Consider the following 23,013-nt stretch of genomic DNA (forward strand, 5'->3'; position numbering starts at 1 on the left):
TAATGATGACGTAATAAACACTGATTATTTTTACAATTAAATCTCAAAAAACTTATCATTTATGCTAATTGACAAAAAATTCATGGTCTTCCTCTACTTTGAGAATGCGTGCAACAAAAGTTTGTAAACTCAACTTTGCGAGAGATTTTTCAATATGACCGTTACACGAGGTGGTACACTACGTGTCACTATATAAATAATGGGATATATGTGTTAAAAAGTTAATAACTTAAAAAGTAAAATTTTCCATCACGTACATAAAAACACATGGTGTACCACCCGTGTTCCCGTCACAATAAAAAAATTTATCCAACTTTACAACTACAATTACGTCATGGAATCACCCATGCGTCACGTAAACAAACTAGCCCTCGATGGCTCGATCCATTCACCAATATTAGTCATCACTAAGCTGTTGTTGCAAGAACCATATATTCTCTTCAGTCCACAAGTTCTCCACTGATGTGTCCCCACCGGTTGACCAATAATTGCTTTGCTCAAAGCCATCAATATCTGAATTTATACCATTTTGGCTACAACCCGACCCGTTTTCTGAACCATATTGACCGCTGCTTGGATAAGTCATGAATTCGTCACCACTGCTAGTTGGGTCGGCGGGAATTGAACAAACTTGAACCTGATCATATGACTCTGATGAAGTACTGCAAGAGGTTTCGGGCACGAAATTAGGATCAACCAAGTACTGACACTCAGACTCAGATGTCGTAGTGATACAAGTACTGGGTTGTTCTGGTACAGCTTCGGGCAAGGACCCGATCCGTTCAATTAGACGGGGAATCCAGACGTAACGCATGGCGTCTTGAAATTGTTTGCTGTTAACGTCACATTTGAGTTGTTTGGCTTGCTTCTGCACTCTTGTTCTCCAATAGTTCTTTATCTCATTGTCTGTTCTACCAGGCAAGTATTCGGCTATCTTGGACCACCTATTATTTAATTATGCCATTAAAAACAAAACACACAGAAGATTAGAAACAACGTTATACGTGTATTAATAGAAATATATCATACACACATATATATGTATACATATGTACCTGTTGCCCCAGCGGGAATGAAGTTGAAGAATTATAAGTTGTTCTTGGAGAGTTATGTTTCCACGTTGAACATTTGGTCGCAAGTAGTTTAACCACCTTAATCTGCAGCTTTTGCCAGTTCGTTTCAGACCTGCATGACCATGTATTATCATATTAGTACTTTGTCAAAATTCATAGTGATCAGAATTGGCCAGGCATAAATCTTCCCAAGAATTTTGAAAATGAAGGATTGGAAACCATATATAGCTTTAATCTATGATGCATGTAAATTACTTTCCAAAATAATTAATAACGAATTCTGTTTATTCAAAGGCTTAAAAGGAAGAAATGGTAGATAGTACATACGACAACCATGACTAACTAAACAGTTATTGGTAAGCGGTATTTTCCTTCACTGTCTTGGAAGAGGGTCGGAAGAGAATATGTACCTGCATGACAAGCCAAGGAATTCCAGCGACCTTCACCATGGATGTTGACGTAATCGTTGAGAATGGAGTCTTCCTCGGCTGTCCATGGACCTTTTCTTAAGTCCAGTCCTTCAATTGGTTGATCATGAGTTGCTGCTGCTGCTAATGAGCCATAACGTGCTGATCTCATCTGATCATGAACATTATTAATATCCATTTCCTTTTGTCTGGTTTGAGCTGGGAGACAAAGAATACGGTTTAGTTTGGGATTTAGTGTGCACTGTACAGCAATTGAATAGTTGACCTTGTTAGGATTTCCTTAGCTTGGGGATTACAACTCATGAGAAGAAGGGTAGATATATAGACGAGAGGAGAGAGAGAGAGAGAGAGAGAGAGAGAGAGAAGACTGAAAAAGGGGATTGGACTGACTAAATTTCTAAAGAAGAAAAAAGTGGCCGCATTTCTACCGTGCCTGTGATCGAACGCGGCCAAGACTCAAGACTCAAAGTTAATAAATAATTAGTATTAATAATTCTAGTGAGAGAGAGAGAGAGAGGGAGAGAGACATCTTCCACGGCACAAACATACAAATCCTTCACTTGTTTATATATATATATATTTAATCTGAAGTTGACCCTTTGACCTTTGCACCAATCTAATTCTCACGCGTTTCAACTTTTAAATTTCTGAAACTAGTGGCTTTTTTCTCTTTCCTTTTTTCTCTTGGGTAACTTGTTAGTAGTGGTGGTTTTCTATTGTGCCTTTCATACATTGTTTTATGTGTGCTATTTGAAGGCCTTATTATATATGATTTGCACATGTGAAGAGAATGCAAGAGACAAATTTTCAGGAGATCTAAATGTTAATGTAAAACAAAGGCCTTGGGAGATGACCTACCAATTAGCTTCTTCCTCTAGAAACTATCATGGATATATATGGTTGGCGCATGCACTATAAATCCATGTCATTCGTCCATAATCCATAGTTCACCAACATTTTTAAGGGATGGTGGATTTCGGTTGACCAGAAAAGACGATAGGATATATCTATATGTGGATTTAGAGCATCTCTAAATTTTAGATGGAATGTTAAGTAGTCGTTTTTAACTGTAAACATTGTTTCAAATCAAACTAAATTTTAGGTGATCTAGATTGGCATTAATTTTGACTCATCTGTTTTAATTGCAATTTTATTCTTTCTCAAAACAAAAAAATTGCAATTTTATTATTATTAATTCGTTGGGTCCCATCATCCACTAGAATATAAAATTTTTAAAATGGTTTTAATGTTTATTTTATTTTAATGTGGGTCCTATATGATAATAATATAATAACTACCATTACCCGTTGGAATGGAATAAAATTTGATAGCTAACTTCAAAATGCCACATCAGTCATGAGTCAAAATTTGATAGGGTTGAAAGAATCATTGTGTGTCTAATTTATCATTCATTATGAACTCTGTGTTGTATACTTTCACCACATAACTCCATATGCCAGCCCTAGAGATATTGCTAAAGTTCATTATGCTTACTTTTATAGATAAATCTGCTGAAAAACTTAACTAGTTAGCAATTTGGTTTACTCTTATGTTAGGGTGTTGGTATATTATCAATTATAGTTAGATTGTACTATATTATCTACTAGCGTTAGATTGTTTCCTGAGTTTGTTTTTACTCATCCATAACCTTGGGATGGCATTACCCCTTCTAGAATGGTGTCGTGTCCATTAAACTAACCATATTTAGCCTATGCATTTAATTAAATCCTCATAGAAAAAGAAAATTAATATTGTTTTCATGTTTATTTCATAATTATGTATTTATAAATAGGTGATGTTATCCACACATACCTTTTTACCTCTCACACACCCCTCTCTATTTTAAGTCGTCAAATTGAATGACCTGAAGAATATCAAATGACAAAGTTAACAAGGAGTGTATGGGAGGTAAAAATGAGTATATGAATGGCACCACCAGTTATAAATACATCTTGTTAACGCATGATCATTTTAAACCCATTAAAATAATATATAGTTATTTGGCTTAACATATGGACCTAGAGAGAGCACACTAAAGGAAGAGGAGATCAAGACATTGTGCCTACAAGCTAGTCGAATGAATTCAAATGACAAAGCACCATCATGAGAATGAAAGACCACTGCAATAAAACGATCGATCCTAGTCATGGTTTGTCTATCAACAAGAAGAGATGAACACATAACTTAAGGTACTTTCGTATCACTTAAGCCAATTGGAAGACTTAATAACTTTCTAGCACCATAGCTCAAAAGACAGGTATGTCCAGACATCAATCTCGAGCCATGTGTTGACCATTGATGGGGAAAAGAAGTCTATGAAGGGACATAAATACTGACATGCCTAATGCATGGGTAAAGTGATTTCCAACCATTATTTGATAAGGGTTGTGCTAGAGACGCGTCGACCTGAAAAACCATGTAAGTAGTTCTATGTAAATATCACTTCCTTTCCACATGTCAAGTAGACAATACAGGAATAGTTGATAGGTTTGAAGGAATTATTTTGAAAAACATGTTCATTTGAATAACATCTATAGCATGCAATTAACAAATTAAAGGCGGAATCATGCTTGTATGCATTCAAAAACAAAACATTACCCATGAAATTCAAAGCCTAGTAGATTGGTGAACCAATAATCAACTCAAAACAAAGTGAGTTGAAATTAATACCTTTGTAGATTCCTCTTTGCATAAGCAAAGGCTAATCACCCAAAGAGATAGGGTCTTCATTCCTTGCTTCTTAGATCCATGGATTTGGATGGAAGAATAGGTTCTCCAAGTTCCCAAAATTGAGAACCTCTAAGTCTCTTCACCAAGGTTTGATTGTAGAAGAAATGAGTGACCTTGGAGTAGTAGGATTGCTAGATGTACCCTCCAAGGTGTTGGCCTCTTTAGAGAGAAAATGGAGAGACAATTCTCACCCATTTTCACCCAAAATAAACCCTTAATCACCTTTTGAATATTTTGTTATAAAGTCATTTATATAGTCACTTCTTTAAGTGACCTAAATAACCAAACAACCCTAATTCATCTTCATGGCCGGCCTACCTTGGGAATTTTGGGCTTTTGGGCCTTTGTGAATCTTTATTCATTAAGTTGTCATACAACTTAAGTCAATGGGCTTGACGTTCGAAGCCCATTGGGCCTTAAGGTCCAAAACTATCCCGAGGTCTTTAACGAACTTATTCGTTTGATTAATTAACATATTAATTAATCCTTGCCATAAATTAAATGATTAAACCATTTAATCATTCTTACTCATTTCCGTTTAATCTCCAATCTCTACCTTTTACGGTGTGCGATCCATTAGGTTCCTTTTAGCGAGGCAGTGGGCGATTAAAACAATTTTACATCGATTGTGAATTGAAACAATTTTCAATTCTCCCTTTAGTGGTTATACACGTATAGGGCTTCCACAAACCATGGTTGACGCCTAACAGCATGTCATGGTTACCCAAGCTAATCAGAAGAGGTTAGAGAACCTATTCAGTTCGGGATTACAAATGCAATACGGTCCTTCTCTAATCTAATACTCTTGACCACATTGTTTGGTATGATAGTTTATTTATTCATGTCTACTATCCAATGTGATTCATTTGCTTATATGATTTCCTTGAATGTGATTTGGAACGCATTCCCCAATCTCATTCATACTCTGGCCAGAGATTCCAAATCATATCATAGAGTATTCTCCCTCAACTGTTTGAAGGTTAGAGATCCCTTGTTGCGCATTTACTTGTCTCCATAGCTAAGTGGCTTAACCCCAACGATGCCGTGACACCCCTAGGGGGTGAATTAGACATAATCAAAGATTAAGGACTTAACCACAAGACAACTGTGATGCCTCAGGTCAAAGGACTACTTTGCATTATCCCAACCATGAGTTCTCATGTGACATGGAATATAAGAACTCTTCGTTGATCACGTTCAGTGAACTCATTCTCTTATTGAGCACCTACGTACTTGTCTTGATGTCACACACACCAATGACTCGAGACTAGTCACTCTCCCTGAGAGAAGACACAGTACGTACTGATCTTAACGGACTGTCAATGCCCAATTGGTAATCCTATGATCAGGAACATTTAGGATGTGTCTACGAAAGAATGGTCTCATTAATCTAACTTCATTAGATTGCATTCTCCCAATCACATATTCCTTGGACTTTATCGTTTAAGCATATAACATTTATATGAGACGGCTCAAACAATAATCTTTGCCCTTTATATGTTAAACTAGATTAGTTTAACATTTGAAATGTCCGTAAAGTATCATCATATGATTGGTTTTAGGGCACATTTCCAACAAGGTTGTACCTACGTGTTAAGCCCATTAAATGATGGGGCGGTGAGAAAATTAAAAGCCCTAGACATTTGGGTCTCACTCAATGCCTATAGAAAGGGGCCGAATTGTTTATACATGTGCTCTACAAGCAAATTTCGTAATATTGAATATTATGTAACAACTAATTTTAATTAATTAATAATAGGGCAAGATTAATTCATTTAGGAGTTTGACTTTATATTATGGAGATAATATACTATGAATGAGTCCATAGGACTTAAGGTATGGAAGCAATGCCATAAACGAGGTTATGATAGGGAGACTTGTATTCCATAATCACCAATAAGTTCTTAAACTAAGTTCCTAGCTATTTGGAAAGCCAACTGGACATTCATTATCCCGGAAATGACGATGTATATCGCATTAAGGTTAGCAAGGTCTCAAGATACGCATGTTGGACACGTGTTGGATATACAGGTGCTTCTTTGCTGAACAAGTTCACTAAACATTGAACTCCAAGAAGCTTAAACTTATGAATGCGTACTACATGTCAAACGTTACAAACTTCGGGTTGTAGTATGTATATGGTTGTTAAACCTGAGGCATCCTCGATAGTGTTGTCTTCTTTGTTGTTTGTAGTATCTAATCAGGGATGATAATTTAATCCGTCAAATCTGATCCCCACAATAGATTAAATTTTGGGTATTTTACGGTTATAGGTAACTGTGGGGTAAATTTTTGAATTTTCGATCTGATTATGGTTATTGAGGTGTCTGCCCCGAAACCAAATCGTTTTCATTTTTTAATTAAAAAAATATATAAATATTTACTATATGGAGAAAAACTTATCAATAGTTATGCATTATTAAATATGGAAGTCCATGCTAGTAATTATATGCAAAATTCATTAAAAATATAATTATATGCTTATCAATTATCAATAGTATAAATATTTTCTTGACAATATAAATATTGAATATTATTTTTTATATGCATAATAAGTTGTATTAATAATAGTAGTTTATTTAATCTCCTTTTTTAATTTAAAATTTACTATTGAATTAATAATATAAGTAAATATTAAAATATATAAACATTATAATGGGAAAAATCTTTACCCGATGGAAATCTGTTATCTAAGGGGTTCAGTTACGGAAAAAACTCGTTCAAGGAATTCTATAGTTTCGAGTTCAGGGAAAATAAGCAGGTTCGAGTATGGGGTGACATATCCGAACCCGATCCACCATGTTGTCATCCCTACACCCAATAGTAAAATTCTCTAAGTATCGTCTTCTTCGTTGTAGCAGTAATGCTCTGCCGGGCTAACTTATAGGCCCAATGTCTTGATCTTCAGGCCCATCTATTGGATCAACCAACAACTATATATTATCTTAATGGGTAAAAGAACCTTGCGCTAACACACGAGTCATAAAACCTTGTACTTTCTACCCATACCGACCGGGCGACTGCAACCACTGAACGTTCATCGCTGCTAGAAACTTTTGATGCTGCTTCTTTGCTTCTCACGATCGAATTATTTGCCAATTTCAGATTCTTATTTTGACACTCTAGTTTTGAATCGTAAATCACAATATTTATAGAAAGCATTTTTTGTTTTGTGAGAAAGTTTTTGTTCGAAAATTCACTTGAAATTGTTTCTTAAAAAATCAAATAAAGTGTTGTCACATAGGTCTCGTTTAGCAACTCAGACTGTACTGACTATTTCAGTTGGATATGATAAATGGTCGTCGGATAGTACTGATTAAATTAGTCAAGTGTTTAGTGTTGTATCAGATTAATTTGTGCATCGGATAATACATCGGGCTATAATAATTTTTTTTAATTCATAGAATAATTGTTATTAAAAGGGAAAAAAATGAGAAAAATAGAAGAAAAAAAAATTTAACACCATTACAGACAAATTATAAAAATAAATAAATAAATAAAAACCAGGTCTTTTACCAATTGTGTCTTCCTTTCTTCACCATTTTCCCCACGCATCAAATCCCACCCTCGACGACCGATTACAAAGGAAAGCGGTCAGGGTCGAGAACTCGGAGCCAAAATCTGAATTCTTGTCCCCTTCCTCATCGAAGCCCAGCTCCCTTCCTAGTCGAAGCCCAGATCCAAATTGTTATCCCCCTCCTCGTCGGAGCCTAGCTCATTTCCTCGTCATCCTCTTCATTCGTCGGAGTCCAAATCAGAAGAATTTGAATCATCGTCCTCCTCCTTCAACCCATGGAAAAAGTATTGTTGTCAAAGATCAAAGGTGAACGGAGGAGGTGGGAAGGGTGTGTGTGTAAAGGAGGAGGGAGGACCAGAGCAAAAAAGAAGAAGACTACGAAGACGAACCTGGGATCCAGACAAGAGATAGTAAGCAATGAGAGAGAGTTGAAGGAGAGTGTTGCGAAAGAGGGACAGAGTGAGCGAGAGAGGTCCACTCGACTAATAATACAGAAGTTTTGGATGAGATAAACAAGCAGATGCGAAGGGTACAAAATAAGTGGGGCCGGATTAAATAATCCGGTGCTTATTTATTATGAAGCTCACCAAACATCCGTTTTGTATTATTAGTAGTATTCGGTGGTCTTATACGATGTGCTAAACAAGGCCAGAAAGTTCTAAAAGTGTTTGTTTAACCCAAAAACATTTCTAACTAGGCCAGAACACTTTTGAATCCTTGCAAAACTGACTTTTTAATGTATGCCCAAATAGTTTTATCACCTCATATAGCATCATTACACTTAGTATAGGCTTTTTAAATTATACACTTCATCTATTTATCGATACTCATGTCTATGTATATACAGTATGTATATTCCGAGTTGTCTTACTCCAAACTTTAAAAGTCATGGTCCTACAATAAAATGTCATTACACTTACTCTTTTAAATTATACACTCATCTAAGTTAGATTTATGGATTTTCATGTCTAAAGTATATATTTGTCTGGCATTTCAATTAGGTAGGAAGACTAAATTTTGTAAACAAATGATATGGAAGTTGACGATTAGATTATTACTTAATTATTGATTACGTGTTTATTTTTTATTAGTGACGCATCATTTAGTTTGTAAATTTAGTCTACAAATTTAATCTCCATAGCATTACCCTTCCACTTAGAGAACTGTTAAAACACACCAAAAAATTCATCAAGCACTTCAACTTTATAAAAATAAATAATGTATTTGTATAAGAAATAGTGCAAGTACATGATGACATTTTTTTAGAGTGCCAAAAACAACTCATTTCACGTATATAGTGTGTCTATATATATATATGTATATGTATGTATGTATATGTATGTATATGTATGTATATATATATATGTATATGTATATGTATGTATGTATATGTGTGTGTGTGTGTGATTGACGTATGGCTTTTTAAGTATCTATGCATATAAAAAAAATTATATATTTAAGTATGTGTGTATAGAAAAAAAAATTATGCAAACATTTTTTCTTCTCATGCATATGACCCCTATTTTTTTCTACCTATTTAATTGAAATATAAAAAGAGAATCGAGGGCCAAAATTAAAAAACGAGTGGAAAAATATTTGCATAAATTACTCCACAGGTGCAATTTTATGGATTCGGCTTACATTTTGGCCCTAATTCATATTGTATATTTCTATATGTTACAAGTGAAATAGCCTGATTAGTTTTATCCAACAGTTAATTATACAGATCAACTACATAAGCCTCGGCATACGTTCTTGATTTCTAATTAATTGATTAACCTGTCAGGGCACTTTAACAGAGAGCATTCCTATATTTCTTCTTATGAGGACTATTAGATTGGACAAGACAAGAGAGCTATTAGATTGTGAAAAATATAATCTAAAAAGAGCACTAAAATTATTCTTTGTTGCCTACGGAATACGGATCCCTCAATGCAGACTAGAAGGAAGGAAGAAAGGCCAACAAGGACCAGCACAGATTCTTATTTACCTTTCAAAGCACTACCTAAGATAAACACACAGATAATGGAATTATTCCACATAAAATCAAAAACAGAAAGAAAAAAAGCAGTCAAAAGTTTTATTAGAAAAACACTTTGTAATGGATTAAGTGGAATTTAACCAAAGAAAAGCATGCAAGTATATAATTAAGAATCAAGAGTACGTGTAAAAGCCACATTACTTTGTTGGAACTTTTGGTCAAAACTAAAAGCAGTGTCTGTGTCTCGGAGGTCCATGGCATTTCCATGAAAAATGATTTGCACACATAAATGAGTACAAGGTTCCCTCCTACGATGCTAAAACCCTCCTTTGTTTAATACATTACCCAAAAATAATATTTAAAAGAAAAAGCTACAACGCAACGTCATCCATGACATACAAGGTGATCTCCATCTTAGCGCAGCAAAAAAAAAAGGTCATTTCAGTTAATTCAGTTAATTCTCTTAAAGGGATTAGATGCTTCAAATCACTTGAAGCATTATCGTAGTTGACCATATAACCAGAGCAACTGTTTGAATCAAAACTTGATTTTTTGGCCTAAGGATGGAGTCGGCCCAAAAGGAGGCCTGGAGGAATAGAAGATCAAGGTCCGGCCGAAACTTAGAGAAGCAGGAAAGGGCCTTTTCTGACTTAATACAATTCACAAGGGCCACTTGCCTACCTACCCAAGGACCAAGTGGTGTAGACTGATCAAACTGCACAGCCCATAAAGTACTTTATGGGGGCATTACATATAATAAAACTGATGAGTCATCACCCTCAGACCGCATTCGGGCAAAGCTGTTGCTACAGGAGCCAAACCAAGTCGTCTATAAAAGGAGGAAGAGAAGACAAAGATAAAGACACTCAATCAAACAAACAAAAGCACAAACTCTGCTCAAAAAGCCAGATTTGCCTTTCAAAACGAAGCTGTAGTCAGCCCAAGCCTTCATTCCCCAAGGGATAATCTTCTCTCCCAACCTCTGTAATAGCTCTGCTACCTTGTGCAAACTTGTTATAGTATCAATTCACCTCTTGTATTCTCCTTTCCCCCCTTCCTCCCTCTAAAGCTTTCAGACTTTTGACAGAACTACAAAGATAGGGACCTGCAAGACGATCAGCCTTAACTGATAAGGTTTAATCTTGCCCGACCGGCTTTGTTCTGTCTTTGTCTTCTCTTTCTTTAAAGTCTAGCAATATGTTGTATATTTCTAGTTATATGCAAGTTGTTTCTAGCAAAATCACGATGACAAAGCTTTCTCAGTACTTGGATCCGATTTAAATATATCTTCAGTGTTTAAATCAGATCCAAGTCATAAGCCCGCAGGCATGTAAATCTGATTAGTTTAAAAGTCCTTGGCCTCAAGGCATAAAAAAGAACTTTATGTGGACTTAACCCATCCACGACAATCCTTGATAAACGAGAAGTCCGAAGTTACTTGGGGCGCAAGTAATCGACCTACCTCTTGGTTTTATTTCTATTATATCATGATTATCATAGAACGCTTAAGTATGGAACGGATTCTGATAGGAAGCCTCAAGGCCTACACCTAAGGCCCCATAAAGGCACTTATCTGGATTCATTCTATTCTGCGGTCTAAATGGTTTGAGTATAAGAACGGACTCTAATAGGAAGCCTCAAGGCCTACACCTAAGGCCTCACAAAGGCACCTATTTGGGTTCGCTCTACCTCTCAGACTCGGATAATCAGAAATATAATAGTTATCAGACCCCGACAACCGTAAAGACCGAATATAATATGCTCAAGTGCTGATTTAGTTTGACAAGAAGCCTCAAGGCCTACACCTAAGGCCCCACAAAGGCGCCTGTTATATCTAACACGGTTCCTCGGGCATATGCATATTCACAACTAAAACTTGACATCCATTCAACATCTGCCATGCTGAAGATGGCAGTGGCACGCCTGAGCACTAAAATGTTAACCTTGATTGTGAGCCTCAAGGCCTACACCTAAGGCCCCACAAAGGCACCTCTCAAAGTTAACGCTGTCCTTCTCTTTCAGTCTTGCCCGAAGAGTCTTGCCCGACGAGACTTGCCCGACAAAGCCTGGAAACGAAGCAGAAGCCCGACAGCAGCCCTTAACCGGCGCCAACCTCCAGGGGAGCTGTGTGCTCGTCGGCCAGGAAACATCCCCAACGGAAATTCCTGCCACGAACAGCAACATTTTATTCTTCTAGAGGAACGGGGTAAAAGAATTAAACTCATTGTTCAAGAGATTTGAACTTAAGAATTATTATTTACAAGTGAAAAATAATATCACTAGAATATAATATTAAATGGCAAGATTCATATTTAGATTGCATGAAGTTATTATTTGTTGATGTGCACGAAAATCAGATCATCATACGGTGTAGTGAAGTTGACCTCCGCAGGGGAACTTCAGGTAGAATGACTAGGTGATTTGCAAGGAAAAGATAGCATTGAAGGGCTCCGTTGTAGTACCAGCCGAAAAACCTTCATTGCTTAGCAAAGTATGTTTAGGGTGACACATGGGCGTGTTTAGTAGTGGTGATTAGTAATTAACGATTACTTTTGAAGGGGACTAAAAGTTACCCCTTTATAGAGGTGAAGTTGAAGGAACTTTGTGGAGTTGGTCAATGTGGGATTGACTACGCTTACTATGGCATTGTCACTTATCCTGTCGTGATTGGTCTCTAAGTCAAAGGGAATCTCTCATCGAATAAATGATAGCCAATAAGTGGTTGACGCTTGTTTGAAGTTGGTTCGTGTGCTTCGGCAAGAGTGCCTCAATGGAGATGCTTCAATAAATTTATGGTGCCTTAATTACAAGTGACCGATACTCGATGATTTTAAGGTCAATCATATATGATACAAACATTATTCATATATCATAAAGTTTCAGCTCAAATATCGTAAGCCTAACGTTCAAATTTTTTTATACTTATCTTAAACTAAAAAATTCAAAACAAGGTTTACAAGAATACAAAACACAATTGTCATTCACTACTTATAAACTTTCGTACTTCCCACGAACAAGTTCTAAATTTCAATTCTTTGAAGATGGATGTCTGACCACTTCAAACTCAATGATGACAACAATTGAATCTATTGGTTTACTTTTCTCAGGGGCATTATTCCTGGTCATCACTAGGTAGATTCTTTGGCCTATTTATAATCAAACCGAAACATTTACATAAGATGCGAGGATATTAAATAACTATTCGGATTTAAACACATCTAATAGTAATAAAAATGTAAATATGATGAGCCAAATTTAGAAATCTAGAAGCTTACGTGCAATCCTACGTTGATTTTCTCCCAATTTCTATCTTGTTCTCTCTACTCGTATATTTTATAATTTTTAGAAAGAATGATTTTCTTTTGTTTATTTGTTTTTATTTGCCTATTGGAAATGATGAGCCAACCTCCCAAAATTTGAAAAATGCGATAAAATTTTATATATCAAAAAAGCCACAATTCCTCAATGCCTAGAAAAAAGCTCTGCGAAATAAAAAGGCAAATATGAAAATCAATATGTAACTCGAATTGAATTACACGATGTGGCGCCAAGTCAAAACACCTTAATTAAAAGTTGAAAAACCAAAGTATTTAGTAAAAAAAAATTGTTATAGAAGAGATCAGAGATAACTTAGGATTCGCTCATTCAGAGTCAATTGAGTTCGCTCGACATTGCTAATCGTAAATTCACCAAACACAAATAAGCCCAACGGTTAATTATATAAGAAGAAAACACTCACTTCTTAGGAAATTTGAAATATATTATTTGACTAACTTGAACATACATTTGTAGCCTTGTAATTAAGGACATTACTTTAGTAGGATAGATAATTCAACTACATTACGTTACATTTTTACTTTCAAGTCAATACCGGAGTCGTATAGAAGTGCATTTAAAATGATTAAAAACTTTTTTTGTTAAAGAAGTCCATTTCGGAAGAAATACTTATGTGCTTCTTGCAGGAAGCGCTTCAAGTAATTTTTCAAGATTCAATTATATTTTTACTAAAAACTCGTTCCAAAAGCACTTTCATCAACACTTCAAACACACTATCATTGACTGCTCTCATTGGCTAAGGGGCTTTATATGTAGTCGGGTCGCAGTAAAGTTTTTCGACCCAAGCCTTTTTTCTGGAAAGAAACAGGCCCATATCTAATTGCAGTCCCGTGGCAACAACAAACCCAGAGAAGAGAGGTGGGCAGCCCGGACAGGTGAGGTGGCTCTGTCATCGTGATTTTGTGGCCTTCAGTCTTCTGAGTTGACTCGCGTAACTCGTTAGTTGCTCTTCGGTTTTGCTGCTGTTTCTGCTTTTATAAATCTCGTTTTTTTTTTCCGACCAAAAATACGTTAGCTATTGAGTTTGTTTGACCATGTCTTGTACTTCTGCAACTGCTGTAGCATCAGCCTACATTTCCAGGCCCAACTGGCCCGGCAGTCTCACCCACATACCCATCTGGAGAAGCTCTTCTCTCAGACCGCCGCCGCCATCTTCTCTCTGTGACTTCTCCTTCAAGATCCCATGTGGGTCTTTCAGGCGGAGCTCCGTCCTCACCGGATTCAGAAGTACGTCCCCCGTCGTTATGCAATGGCAGGACTGCACGTAAGTTCCTAGATTTTCAGTTATTTATTTATTTTCATTCCTCTGTTTTTCTTGCCCACCAATTTGAATTTTATTGGCTATCAGTAAGTAGTTAATTTGGTACTTAAGAATACACATTAGCAAATAGTATTTGTTTGTCTGATACAAGCGATATTAGGGAGGGGGAATGGAACCTAGGATCTTGGATCTCGGGATAAATGCTCTTAATCAACTGAGTTACAAGCCCGTGCTAGGGTGCTACATAAGCAAATAGTTGCTGATTCAGTATGTACTGAAACTGTTTCTTATGTTTGGGATTTCCTACGATGCTTAATCTTTTCTCGGAATAGTTACATATTACAATGCAAAACCATGAAGAACGTGAATGAGTTCTTGGAGTGAGCTCTAGCGGTTTGTGCTCTAAATTTGGGCTGTTAATCCGAACGCTTACTAGCACTAATTACTAGGCAATGTGATCGATTGCAGAGTAAAGATGGAAATTGATGTGCCTATTTCAGTTGCCTATGATTGTTACTCTGACCGTGAGGCGATTCCCCGTTGGATGCCATTTATTTCAACCGTGAAGGTGCTAAACAACTCTCCTGATACACTTTGGATGATCTATGATTATATTTGAAGCAAATTTGATGTTTCTTTCCATTGATACTGGAAACATAATCGCTTGTTTAATACTTGTAGCAACTGAATACTGTGTTTTGCAGCCTAGATTTTAAATGTTGTGGCTGATATGATTTCAACTTGGCTGATTATAGATTCAGTTTTTTCGTTTTTCGAAGATTGAAGCATGATTTTTTTTTATCACATTTTGAAAGATTGATATTTGATATGCTTTAAAAACAGATATTGGAAGACAAACCTGACTTATCACGATGGTCACTGAAGTATAAAGCTTTTGGTCGTAATATTGAATTATCATGGCTTGCTCGGAATATGCAGGTAAGACCATACGCATCACGTTTACTTAAAATTTATTTTGCCTTCAATAATTCCTCCATATACTGTAAGAGCTGAGTTCAATGATGTGTCCTTACAATGAACCCTTTCTCACTGTTGTGCAAAACTTCATGCAGCCTACACCAAATCAGAAAATCCACTGGAGATCTTTGGAAGGTCTTCCTAACAGGTCAGAAAGCAAGAAATTTTAGCAGCAACTGTATACTTTAGTAACGCTTTTGCTCAAATTATGAATGTGTTCTTAGAGCTTACGTTACAAAATACCCATAATATCCTTTAGTCATTTGATTAAGATTTGTTGAGGAAAGTATGTTAACTCGACAAGTGAAAACTAGTGCACAGAAAATTTTAGTCATGTATCTGGTTTATCTGTGGGTACGTAGTAAACTAGAAGCTTAGTGGTTCATTCCCTAGCACAAACTTAAGGACAGGATCCTAGGTTCACCATTCGTCACCTTAAGTGGAAGTTGAAGGGAATATTTTTGCTTACCACCCTCAAGTGATGGTGATCCTCACTATTCTACTTATTACCATTGGATAAGTTTAAATTTTGAGATCTATATTGTGGATTTCATAGGATGGAGATGAGTACTTGACAAGAGTGTAAAATGTTCGATGTATCTTGTTTTGAATTTTCTTGAAGTCACTGTTTAGTGTATCACAAACAAAACGATGCTAATGTTATTGAGGTTACAAAATAGGAAGATACAATGTTGAACGGGTGAATTTTAATATTACCGTAGTCTGCTGTGTGAAAATGAAGTAGACACAATTTCCTTTGTTTTATGTTGATATCGAAATCTTGATAAACTGTGTTACTTATTGTATCCGCAGAGGTGCTGTTCGGTTCTATCCAAAGGGTCCTTCAGCATGCTTAGTAGAAGTGAGGCTCTTCTGTCATATATTGAATTTGGATGTTTGCAATTCTTATTTTGTAGTGTTATACATCTTTACGCACTTGGTCAGATCAAGCCATTCAATTGATGCCTTGCGCGAGGGGTGATCATTCGTTGTCGATTCAATTATTTTACAACCTTTGATCATTCCTTGGCCATCAATTGAACGGCCTAAGCGCACAGTAATTAGATTGGTAAAATGTAAAATAATTCCCATTGATGGGGTTTCCCGTTCTAGGCTTCTCATATCCAGGGAAAAGGCCATTTTTGCTTCTCATTTTTCAGTGTTGCTCATATTGCTCTTATCAATTTTCAATTCCAGCTAACGGTGTCATATGAAGTTCCGCTGATTCTGTTTCCAGTGGCATCAGTAAGTAGTCTAACTGTGTGGTTTAGATATTATACATTCTTCGGTCCGGACACCCTGTACAGTTCCAAATCAGTTAAAATACGTACAGATGTTTTTCCATTGCATTACTCAAAGAAACATAACGAATGTTGTTTACTTTACGGTGGGGAAGAAATAATCCATCAGTATTTTGATTCTGATGTGAATCCTGCAGGCGCTTCAACCATTTCTCGAAAATTTACTTGGACGTGGCTTGGAAAGGTTTGCGACGTTTGCAAGAACCTACAAAGCAGACTCACCAGTTTGATGGTTGAAATGGGTAACCACTTAAACTTACCGAGTGATTTTGCCACTGAAGCAAGAAAGTGAGCACAACAGAGATTGCTTGGTATACCATTTGGGTCCAATGACCAGCTTCTGTAAGGCTGGCTTTTCCCTGTTTGTCAATTACTTCCCAGAGAAAAAGAATGAATAAATTATCCATATTACACCAACTTTTTGCTTGAATTGTTAATCAATCAAATACTACTGTGCTCCCACGACTCTCTCTCTCTCTCTCTCTCTCTCTCTCTCACACACACACACACTGTCATTGCGCCAATCCTAATATTGAAAATATTTTGTCATCTCAATCAAATTACCAAGCGCGTCAGGGTTTATGTTGAGTATGAACGTTCGCAATGCTGAGAGAAGGGAATTTGCATGAACTTATAAGTAAGGCTACTATTCATATCATACTTGTCCCATTTCAACATAACGGAAACGTAATTGCTTAATGAGTTTGTCTTCAGACTACTGGAGACTACTGGATGTCCGACATTTTATCAATTAGATTGACAAAGTTAAAAAAATTTAGCATTGTCCGGATTAGTGTGTGTCGATTGCCAAGTGCCAAAAGGGAAAAGCATATGTAAGAAAAGAATGAGCTAATAGAAAATGATCCCAATAGTATACATAAATACACATGACCGGATTAGAAATGGACTACATCGGATGGACAATACAATCACTCTGGACTAACTAAAAGAAAGAATGTATCAGCATACATCTTTTTACAACACTACACCATCCGATTCCGATCGACATGCCCTTTCTTATGTATGTACATCGATCCTGAGCTCACCGACGTATACACAAGAACCCAAACACCTACAAAACTGCTAGCTGCGCTTTTATCTCGCGACTGCAGCAGCCGAAACAATGTATGGTCGCTTATGAGGAAGACCTTTATTGAAAAATTGCATCTACAACCAGCCACTGGCACTGCTGTCCAGCAAGGCCCTCAAACTACAAAGGGCCTCAGCAGAGAGGCTGCAGCACCTTAATCTCTGTTCTCGCTGTGGTGATGGATCCCGGTGATCAAGGGGGGAGAAGCATACAACGATAACAGTGAGGTTATCAAACGTCTTGAGGCGAAGAGCCTCCATTACAAGGTCCCTGGCACACTGGTCAGGGTCATCATGCCGCCTCAGCCCACGGCGAACAAGGCTAACAGCATGCTGACTAGACATCACATCCCAAATCCCGTCACACCCTATAATTAGAAACTCATCATCCTCTGTTAAAACCACCTGCCGGAACTCTGGCTCGGCAATAAGGGGTGACGGAGATCCACGAGGAAACTTCATGTCCCAGTCGCCTAATGCTCGGGTAACTGATAAGACACCATTCAGATACCCATCATCAACATATCCACCTAATTCTTCAACCCGCCTCCTTTCTGAGGGATATATTGGCCTGTGGTCTTGAGACATATCGATTGCTTCTCCTTTCCGACAGAGTACTGCTCGGCAATCCCCAGCATTGGCCACCATTAAAAGCCTGGAGAAGAAGATGACAATGTCAATTACAATGAAAAAAGAATAAAAGATAAATCTCTCACTCGGGGTATCTTAAATCTATATAACAGATTGACCAATCATGCAACAACTACTAGTTTCAAAAAGGTAAAACATCACCACATGATTTTGTGGATAGAAGAAAATACTAGTTTCAATAGTAAATATTGGAAATAAAGTCTAGTTAGGACAAGGAAACAGGTTCTTTTGGCACAATGAAAAAAGTGGAAAAAGATTTCTAGGCAGAAATATACCTTCCAAATATCATAGCAGTTAGTGCTGTTGTCCCCGAAGAACTGCTTACACTGCAGTCATCAGCCAAAGCAAGGTCAACCAGATGAAATGCCTTGCGGAGGGAGTTCTCAAGCTCCTCTGAGAAAATTTCATCAACGTCAGAAGTTCGGGGAAATTTGGCACCTTCAAAAAAGAGTCTGAGCACATTTTTCCGGACATAAGCTGCTGCTTCGGGTCCTCCATGTCCATCAAATACCTATATGACATTTTCAACCACAGTAAGCTCCAAGCAAAGAATCAACCAAATTCAAGGTCGTCGCAGTTACAAGTCCAAAGCAATATATTACCCCATAAAATGCATTTGGCTTGGGAAAATTAGAGAGCGATCCCAAGTGAGAAGATAGATCATCTATTAGAATATGTTCATCTTCCATGTATCTACGGGGTCCAATGTCAGCAAAGCTACCAGAACGCAGCCTGGGGAAGAATTGCTGGTCGCCCGAGGCAGGAACCAAATCTGGAATTTTATCCACAGGTTTAACATCCTGGAAAAGGGAGTAAGGAAAGAGAAATTAAATGCCAAGATTTTCGACTGCAACACAAAAACTACTATGATTATGCCCTCAAGCATAGTTTCTAATGAGCAACAATTTACCCTGTAGAAGTTCAAGGCATACGACATAAATGCTCACAATTATAATTAAGCATTGATGATATCATAGTTATAGCTCATAAGTCATAATTATAATTAAGCATTGATAATATCATCACATAAACGCAACCAAAAATCCCGCCTTATTACACTCGAAATTGACTACAATTTCATCTACATCAAAACCCAACTAATGTCAATCCAAATGTTTTATATTTACAGCCGAAAGATTGAATGCTGAAGCTAAACTCATTTTTAATAGATTTAAAAAGATAATTCACATCAATAAAAAATTAATTAGATTAGTTATCTAACAAGAACAAAAATTTAACATTAGCTATTCTAATTTTACCAAAAAGGTATATCTGATAACAGAATTCAGCTGCTCAGTAAGCTAAAAACCCCAATTTCGAAAAGTCAGAAACCCAAATAAATACAACACCCAAATCATCAAATCTCAAAACCCAGATGCCTAAAGACAAAAAACCCACATGGAATTTAACAACTACAAGATTAAATAGTCCAAAAGCAGGGAACTTGAGGATCGGAAAACTCACGGCTTGGGAGCTCAAGAGGGCGGCGGCGGAGACCGGTTCCGAAGCATGATTCCTGTCAAAACTTTTGGGCGACGAAATCGATGGGGTAACTGCAACTACATCTTCAACCTCGTGAACATTTTTGGCAAAGTACTCAACATCCAGCACCGGCACGCTCTGCTGGCACACAACCTTAGTTTCCGCCACCATTTTCTATCAAATCATACCAAGCAAACAAACACCGCCAGACAATATTACGATCCCACAACGTTGTTAAGCTCGAACAAAACTTCGACAACCAACGACGACGACGAGGAGGAGAATCGGATAAATTTTTTTGTTATTTTCTCGCGGTTTCTGGAAAATTTTCTCGTAGTTCGGTTTTTTTCTGTTTCGCTGGATCAGCAAAAATTGAGTTAGTTAGGGTTGAACCGGTATTTAAAGGGACGGGGTGACGGGCGAGACCGGTTACCGGTGGCTACGGTTTGTTGGGTCATCGACACGTGTCACGTGTGTGTTCCCAGGAGCTTTGACAGTTCACTGTTGAGTACACGTTAAATGAGAAGATGGATTTGGCATATCGCTTGACGGACACGTGACCATATTTAGGTCAGACGCGTGACCTTAAGATTGTTGTAACTTGCAAGGATGTTTCGTGGATACTAGTAATGCTCTTCATTCCCTCTCTAGACTCCAGCACGAATGAGTTGTCGCTTGCCGAGTTGACATTTCTATTTTCTTTACATTCATAATATAAACTCTAATGGTAGGCTAAAAATCAAATTATCTCTCAAAATTTTTCCTTAAATTCAATCCAACCCAAGAGGAAAATTTGGGTTAAATGCTAAATGCTAAACCAAGACCAGATTCCCTCCAAAATTTAGCCTAGAAATAGGAATTTAAATTTTTCAATATTTATCGGAATTTAAATTTTTTTAGATTAAAATGTTCCTAAAATTAATTTATGATAGTCTACATTTTTTTTTTAAATTTAATTTATCCACAAAAATAGCCTAAGTTCATTCTTTAATAATTCAGAGCTAAAATTTTAGGCTAGAACGGTTGGAGCATAAAAGATGTTTCTGGACTAAAATATTTAGCTTTTAGCCCAACAATTGGAGATGGAGTGGGCAATTTATATAAAACAGTTTTTCGTTTATATGGCGTTTCGATCCACGGATGCTTTGTTATATAGTGTTTCGATCACTAAGTCATTAGAGCACCAAAGTGGATGCTAAATTAAAGGCAGCAAGCAGGGAATTTGGTATAGCAGTTCATGTTTGTTTACGTTGTATGTTTCTGTTGAAATGAATACGTGTTAGATGTAGGAAGTATGATTCCAAAAGTGACTTTAATTTGCCAATTCAAGCTCAACTCCGCACTTTATGTAGCGGACCACCTACAGGTCAAGGAGCCCCGTGTGCTCTTTCTTTTCGTGGGACGATGTCGAGGAGTTATTTATGGGCTATTTGAAGAAGTGCAGATTTGGAACCCTATACAAGACTGTTCTCCAACTTTTATAGGTGTTGGTCTGGATCTCACTTGATCTTGCCCCCCTCGATGATTGTAAATTCAACATTGATTTTGTGCTTGAGTTTGAGCTCTCAACCCCACCCCCTCCATTCATCGAATTGTAATTCGTTATTTGAATTTATTTCGCCGCGAATCTCATGCAATATGCTATTTTTTTTCTCATGAATGTACCATTTGATATGTATTACTAATTAATCAAAAATTAATTGTTAAATCTTGAATATAAAAATTTAATAAAACTTACCAATGATTAGATATTACGTAAAGTTCATACCACTAAATTAAACGTAATAACCGGGCTTACAAAACCGATCACATTGGTTAAGTATTTAAGTGTCCAACTCAAATTGCAAGTCATCCCACCTAACTAGAAATTAATTGAGTTTCTGAAACCTGAGACGAGGGCTTTGGTAGTTTGGCTTTTGATAACATACGTGCTTACTTTTTGGGTAAATAAATTTGATGTGTTGAGATAGGAATTAACTTGGCTCAGCAGCCACTCCTCCTTACATTCAACCTCATGTGAATATGTGTTTAAGTTTTGATATTATTGATTACCTGTTTTTATTTTCAGCAGCCAAGTTTTCTTCGTTGAGATATTATTGATTACCTGTCTTTATTTTTGGTAACTTTCCTCAATGTTGACACTTGAAGACCTTTGCATGCATGATTGCCAGGTGGCATAGCAATCACCAGAATTATTGTTTCTGATTGTCTGTGGATTCTGGCAACCAGTGGCTGTAATTATTGTAGGTAACGTACCTTGTTATTCTTTAATTTCTTATCCTTGTTGGTATTAAGATTACTATTAGGTGTCCAATTATTTAGGGTTGCGGAGAATATTAGGTGACGTTTTACAAGTGTCTCTGCCCAAACGCCAAATACCTTCCTTTATTAGTACCAGATATGTGTGACTAGGCGACACACCATTTATTTATCTTATTTTTAAAAACAAATAAAAAATTATCATCGGGTAACTTTGTCACGACACTTCACTTCTTTAGGGAAAATGCTGCATTTTAGTCTTTCTTGGCCACTATAGTGCAATTCACAAAAGTTAAAAATTAAACCTAAAACGTATAATGTGAAATACGAACCTAAACCTCATATTCAACTGCTGGGTTACCCTTACCCAAAGTATTTGGCACACCATTAATTTTAAGGAAAACTAATGAAAAGAGTTTGAAAACTTTTAGTTTTAACGATAAAGACAAAATAAAGGGTAAAGTGAAAAGTACCAAGATTAAGTTTTTAGTGTAAAAATATGATTTTTCTTTAAAGTGAATAGTAGCGATAACTTTTCTTTAAAGTTATCTTTATTTTAACTTATGCTATAAAATTAACTAAATCTTAGCTAAAATGCTGAAGTGTAAGTGGGTGGGTAATCCGACTAGTCAAGCCACACTATGGAGGATGATGATTGAATGACTGATGTCCCAAAAGCAAATGAATGGTCCTTATTCTTTAGGGTTATCGGTTCTAGATACATACCGGCAGCTGGAAAGCATGGAATGCCAACGGTGGGTCGACCACCAACAACCTAAAACTTTCACTGCCATTATATGAGTCTTTATTGTTTAAGGGTTGGTTGCCTCAATCACAAAACAACCAATTGATTTATGTAAGAATTAACTAATTAAGCAACACATTCATAGTTTCAGTTTCTCTACAACTGGATATCGAACACAATTT

General features: G+C 36.8%; 3 protein-coding genes and 1 long non-coding RNA gene across 6 annotated transcripts; 1 reads left to right on the forward strand and 3 right to left on the reverse strand.

Annotated features, from left to right (window-relative positions):
* Positions 1–211: 211 nt before the first annotated feature.
* LOC103405934 (transcription factor MYB108-like) lies at positions 212–1,806 on the reverse strand. The gene is made up of 3 exons (XM_008344963.4): positions 1,484–1,806; positions 1,056–1,185; positions 212–944 (listed from the first exon to the last, which is right to left on the reverse strand). The coding sequence occupies exons 1-3, from the start codon at positions 1,677–1,679 to the stop codon at positions 398–400; spliced, it is 873 nt and encodes a 290-aa protein (XP_008343185.2). The 5' UTR covers positions 1,680–1,806; the 3' UTR covers positions 212–397.
* A 5,804-nt stretch (positions 1,807–7,610) lies between these two features.
* On the reverse strand, positions 7,611–8,221 carry LOC139193734 (uncharacterized). The gene is made up of 2 exons (XR_011578184.1): positions 8,138–8,221; positions 7,611–8,014 (listed from the first exon to the last, which is right to left on the reverse strand). It is a non-coding gene; the product is annotated as an uncharacterized lncRNA (long non-coding RNA).
* A 5,704-nt stretch (positions 8,222–13,925) lies between these two features.
* On the forward strand, positions 13,926–17,067 carry LOC103421925 (uncharacterized). 3 transcript variants are annotated; one of them, XM_029108689.2, is made up of 7 exons: positions 13,926–14,329; positions 14,795–14,894; positions 15,170–15,265; positions 15,400–15,452; positions 16,118–16,166; positions 16,502–16,549; positions 16,743–17,067. In XM_029108689.2, exons 1-7 carry the CDS (start codon positions 14,100–14,102, stop codon positions 16,833–16,835), a joined length of 669 nt encoding a protein of 222 aa, XP_028964522.2. In that variant the 5' UTR covers positions 13,926–14,099; the 3' UTR covers positions 16,836–17,067. The 3 variants fall into 3 exon arrangements, with proteins under 3 accessions (XP_028964522.2, XP_070672794.1, XP_070672793.1); XM_070816693.1 differs by lacking the exon at positions 14,795–14,894 and having other exon boundaries at positions 13,935–14,329; XM_070816692.1 differs by lacking the exon at positions 16,502–16,549 and having other exon boundaries at positions 13,973–14,329.
* A 370-nt stretch (positions 17,068–17,437) lies between these two features.
* LOC139193551 (probable protein phosphatase 2C 49) lies at positions 17,438–20,201 on the reverse strand. Its single transcript, XM_070816691.1, has 4 exons — positions 19,810–20,201; positions 18,948–19,145; positions 18,621–18,856; positions 17,438–18,349 (listed from the first exon to the last, which is right to left on the reverse strand). The coding sequence occupies exons 1-4, from the start codon at positions 19,996–19,998 to the stop codon at positions 17,773–17,775; spliced, it is 1,200 nt and encodes a 399-aa protein (XP_070672792.1). The 5' UTR covers positions 19,999–20,201; the 3' UTR covers positions 17,438–17,772.
* Between the last annotated feature and the right edge of the window lie 2,812 nt (positions 20,202–23,013).

This window comes from Malus domestica, chromosome 17 (assembly GCF_042453785.1).
Source record: "Malus domestica chromosome 17, GDT2T_hap1".
In the NCBI taxonomy this organism is placed as follows: Eukaryota; Viridiplantae; Streptophyta; class Magnoliopsida; order Rosales; family Rosaceae; genus Malus; species Malus domestica.

What these genes read in the sequence shown, in the direction of transcription:
- LOC103405934 (XM_008344963.4), bottom strand. Translation starts at nt 1,679, where the DNA reads ATGGATATTAATAATGTTCATGATCAGATGAGATCAGCACGTTATGGC. An exon ending in TTCCTTGGCTTGTCATGCAG is followed by an intron (nt 1,186 to 1,483) that starts GTACATATTCTC and finishes ATGGTCATGCAG; the next exon opens with GTCTGAAACGAACTGGCAAA. An exon ending in CATTCCCGCTGGGGCAACAG is followed by an intron (nt 945 to 1,055) that starts GTACATATGTAT and finishes ATTAAATAATAG; the next exon opens with GTGGTCCAAGATAGCCGAAT.
- LOC103421925 (XM_029108689.2), top strand. Translation starts at nt 14,100, where the DNA reads ATGTCTTGTACTTCTGCAACTGCTGTAGCATCAGCCTACATTTCCAGG. An exon ending in GGCTTGCTCGGAATATGCAG is followed by an intron (nt 15,266 to 15,399) that starts GTAAGACCATAC and finishes AACTTCATGCAG; the next exon opens with CCTACACCAAATCAGAAAAT. An exon ending in TTCTGTTTCCAGTGGCATCA is followed by an intron (nt 16,550 to 16,742) that starts GTAAGTAGTCTA and finishes TGAATCCTGCAG; the next exon opens with GCGCTTCAACCATTTCTCGA.
- LOC139193551 (XM_070816691.1), bottom strand. Translation starts at nt 19,998, where the DNA reads ATGGTGGCGGAAACTAAGGTTGTGTGCCAGCAGAGCGTGCCGGTGCTG. An exon ending in AGCCAAATGCATTTTATGGG is followed by an intron (nt 18,857 to 18,947) that starts GTAATATATTGC and finishes AATGTCATATAG; the next exon opens with GTATTTGATGGACATGGAGG. An exon ending in ACTGCTATGATATTTGGAAG is followed by an intron (nt 18,350 to 18,620) that starts GTATATTTCTGC and finishes CTTCTTCTCCAG; the next exon opens with GCTTTTAATGGTGGCCAATG.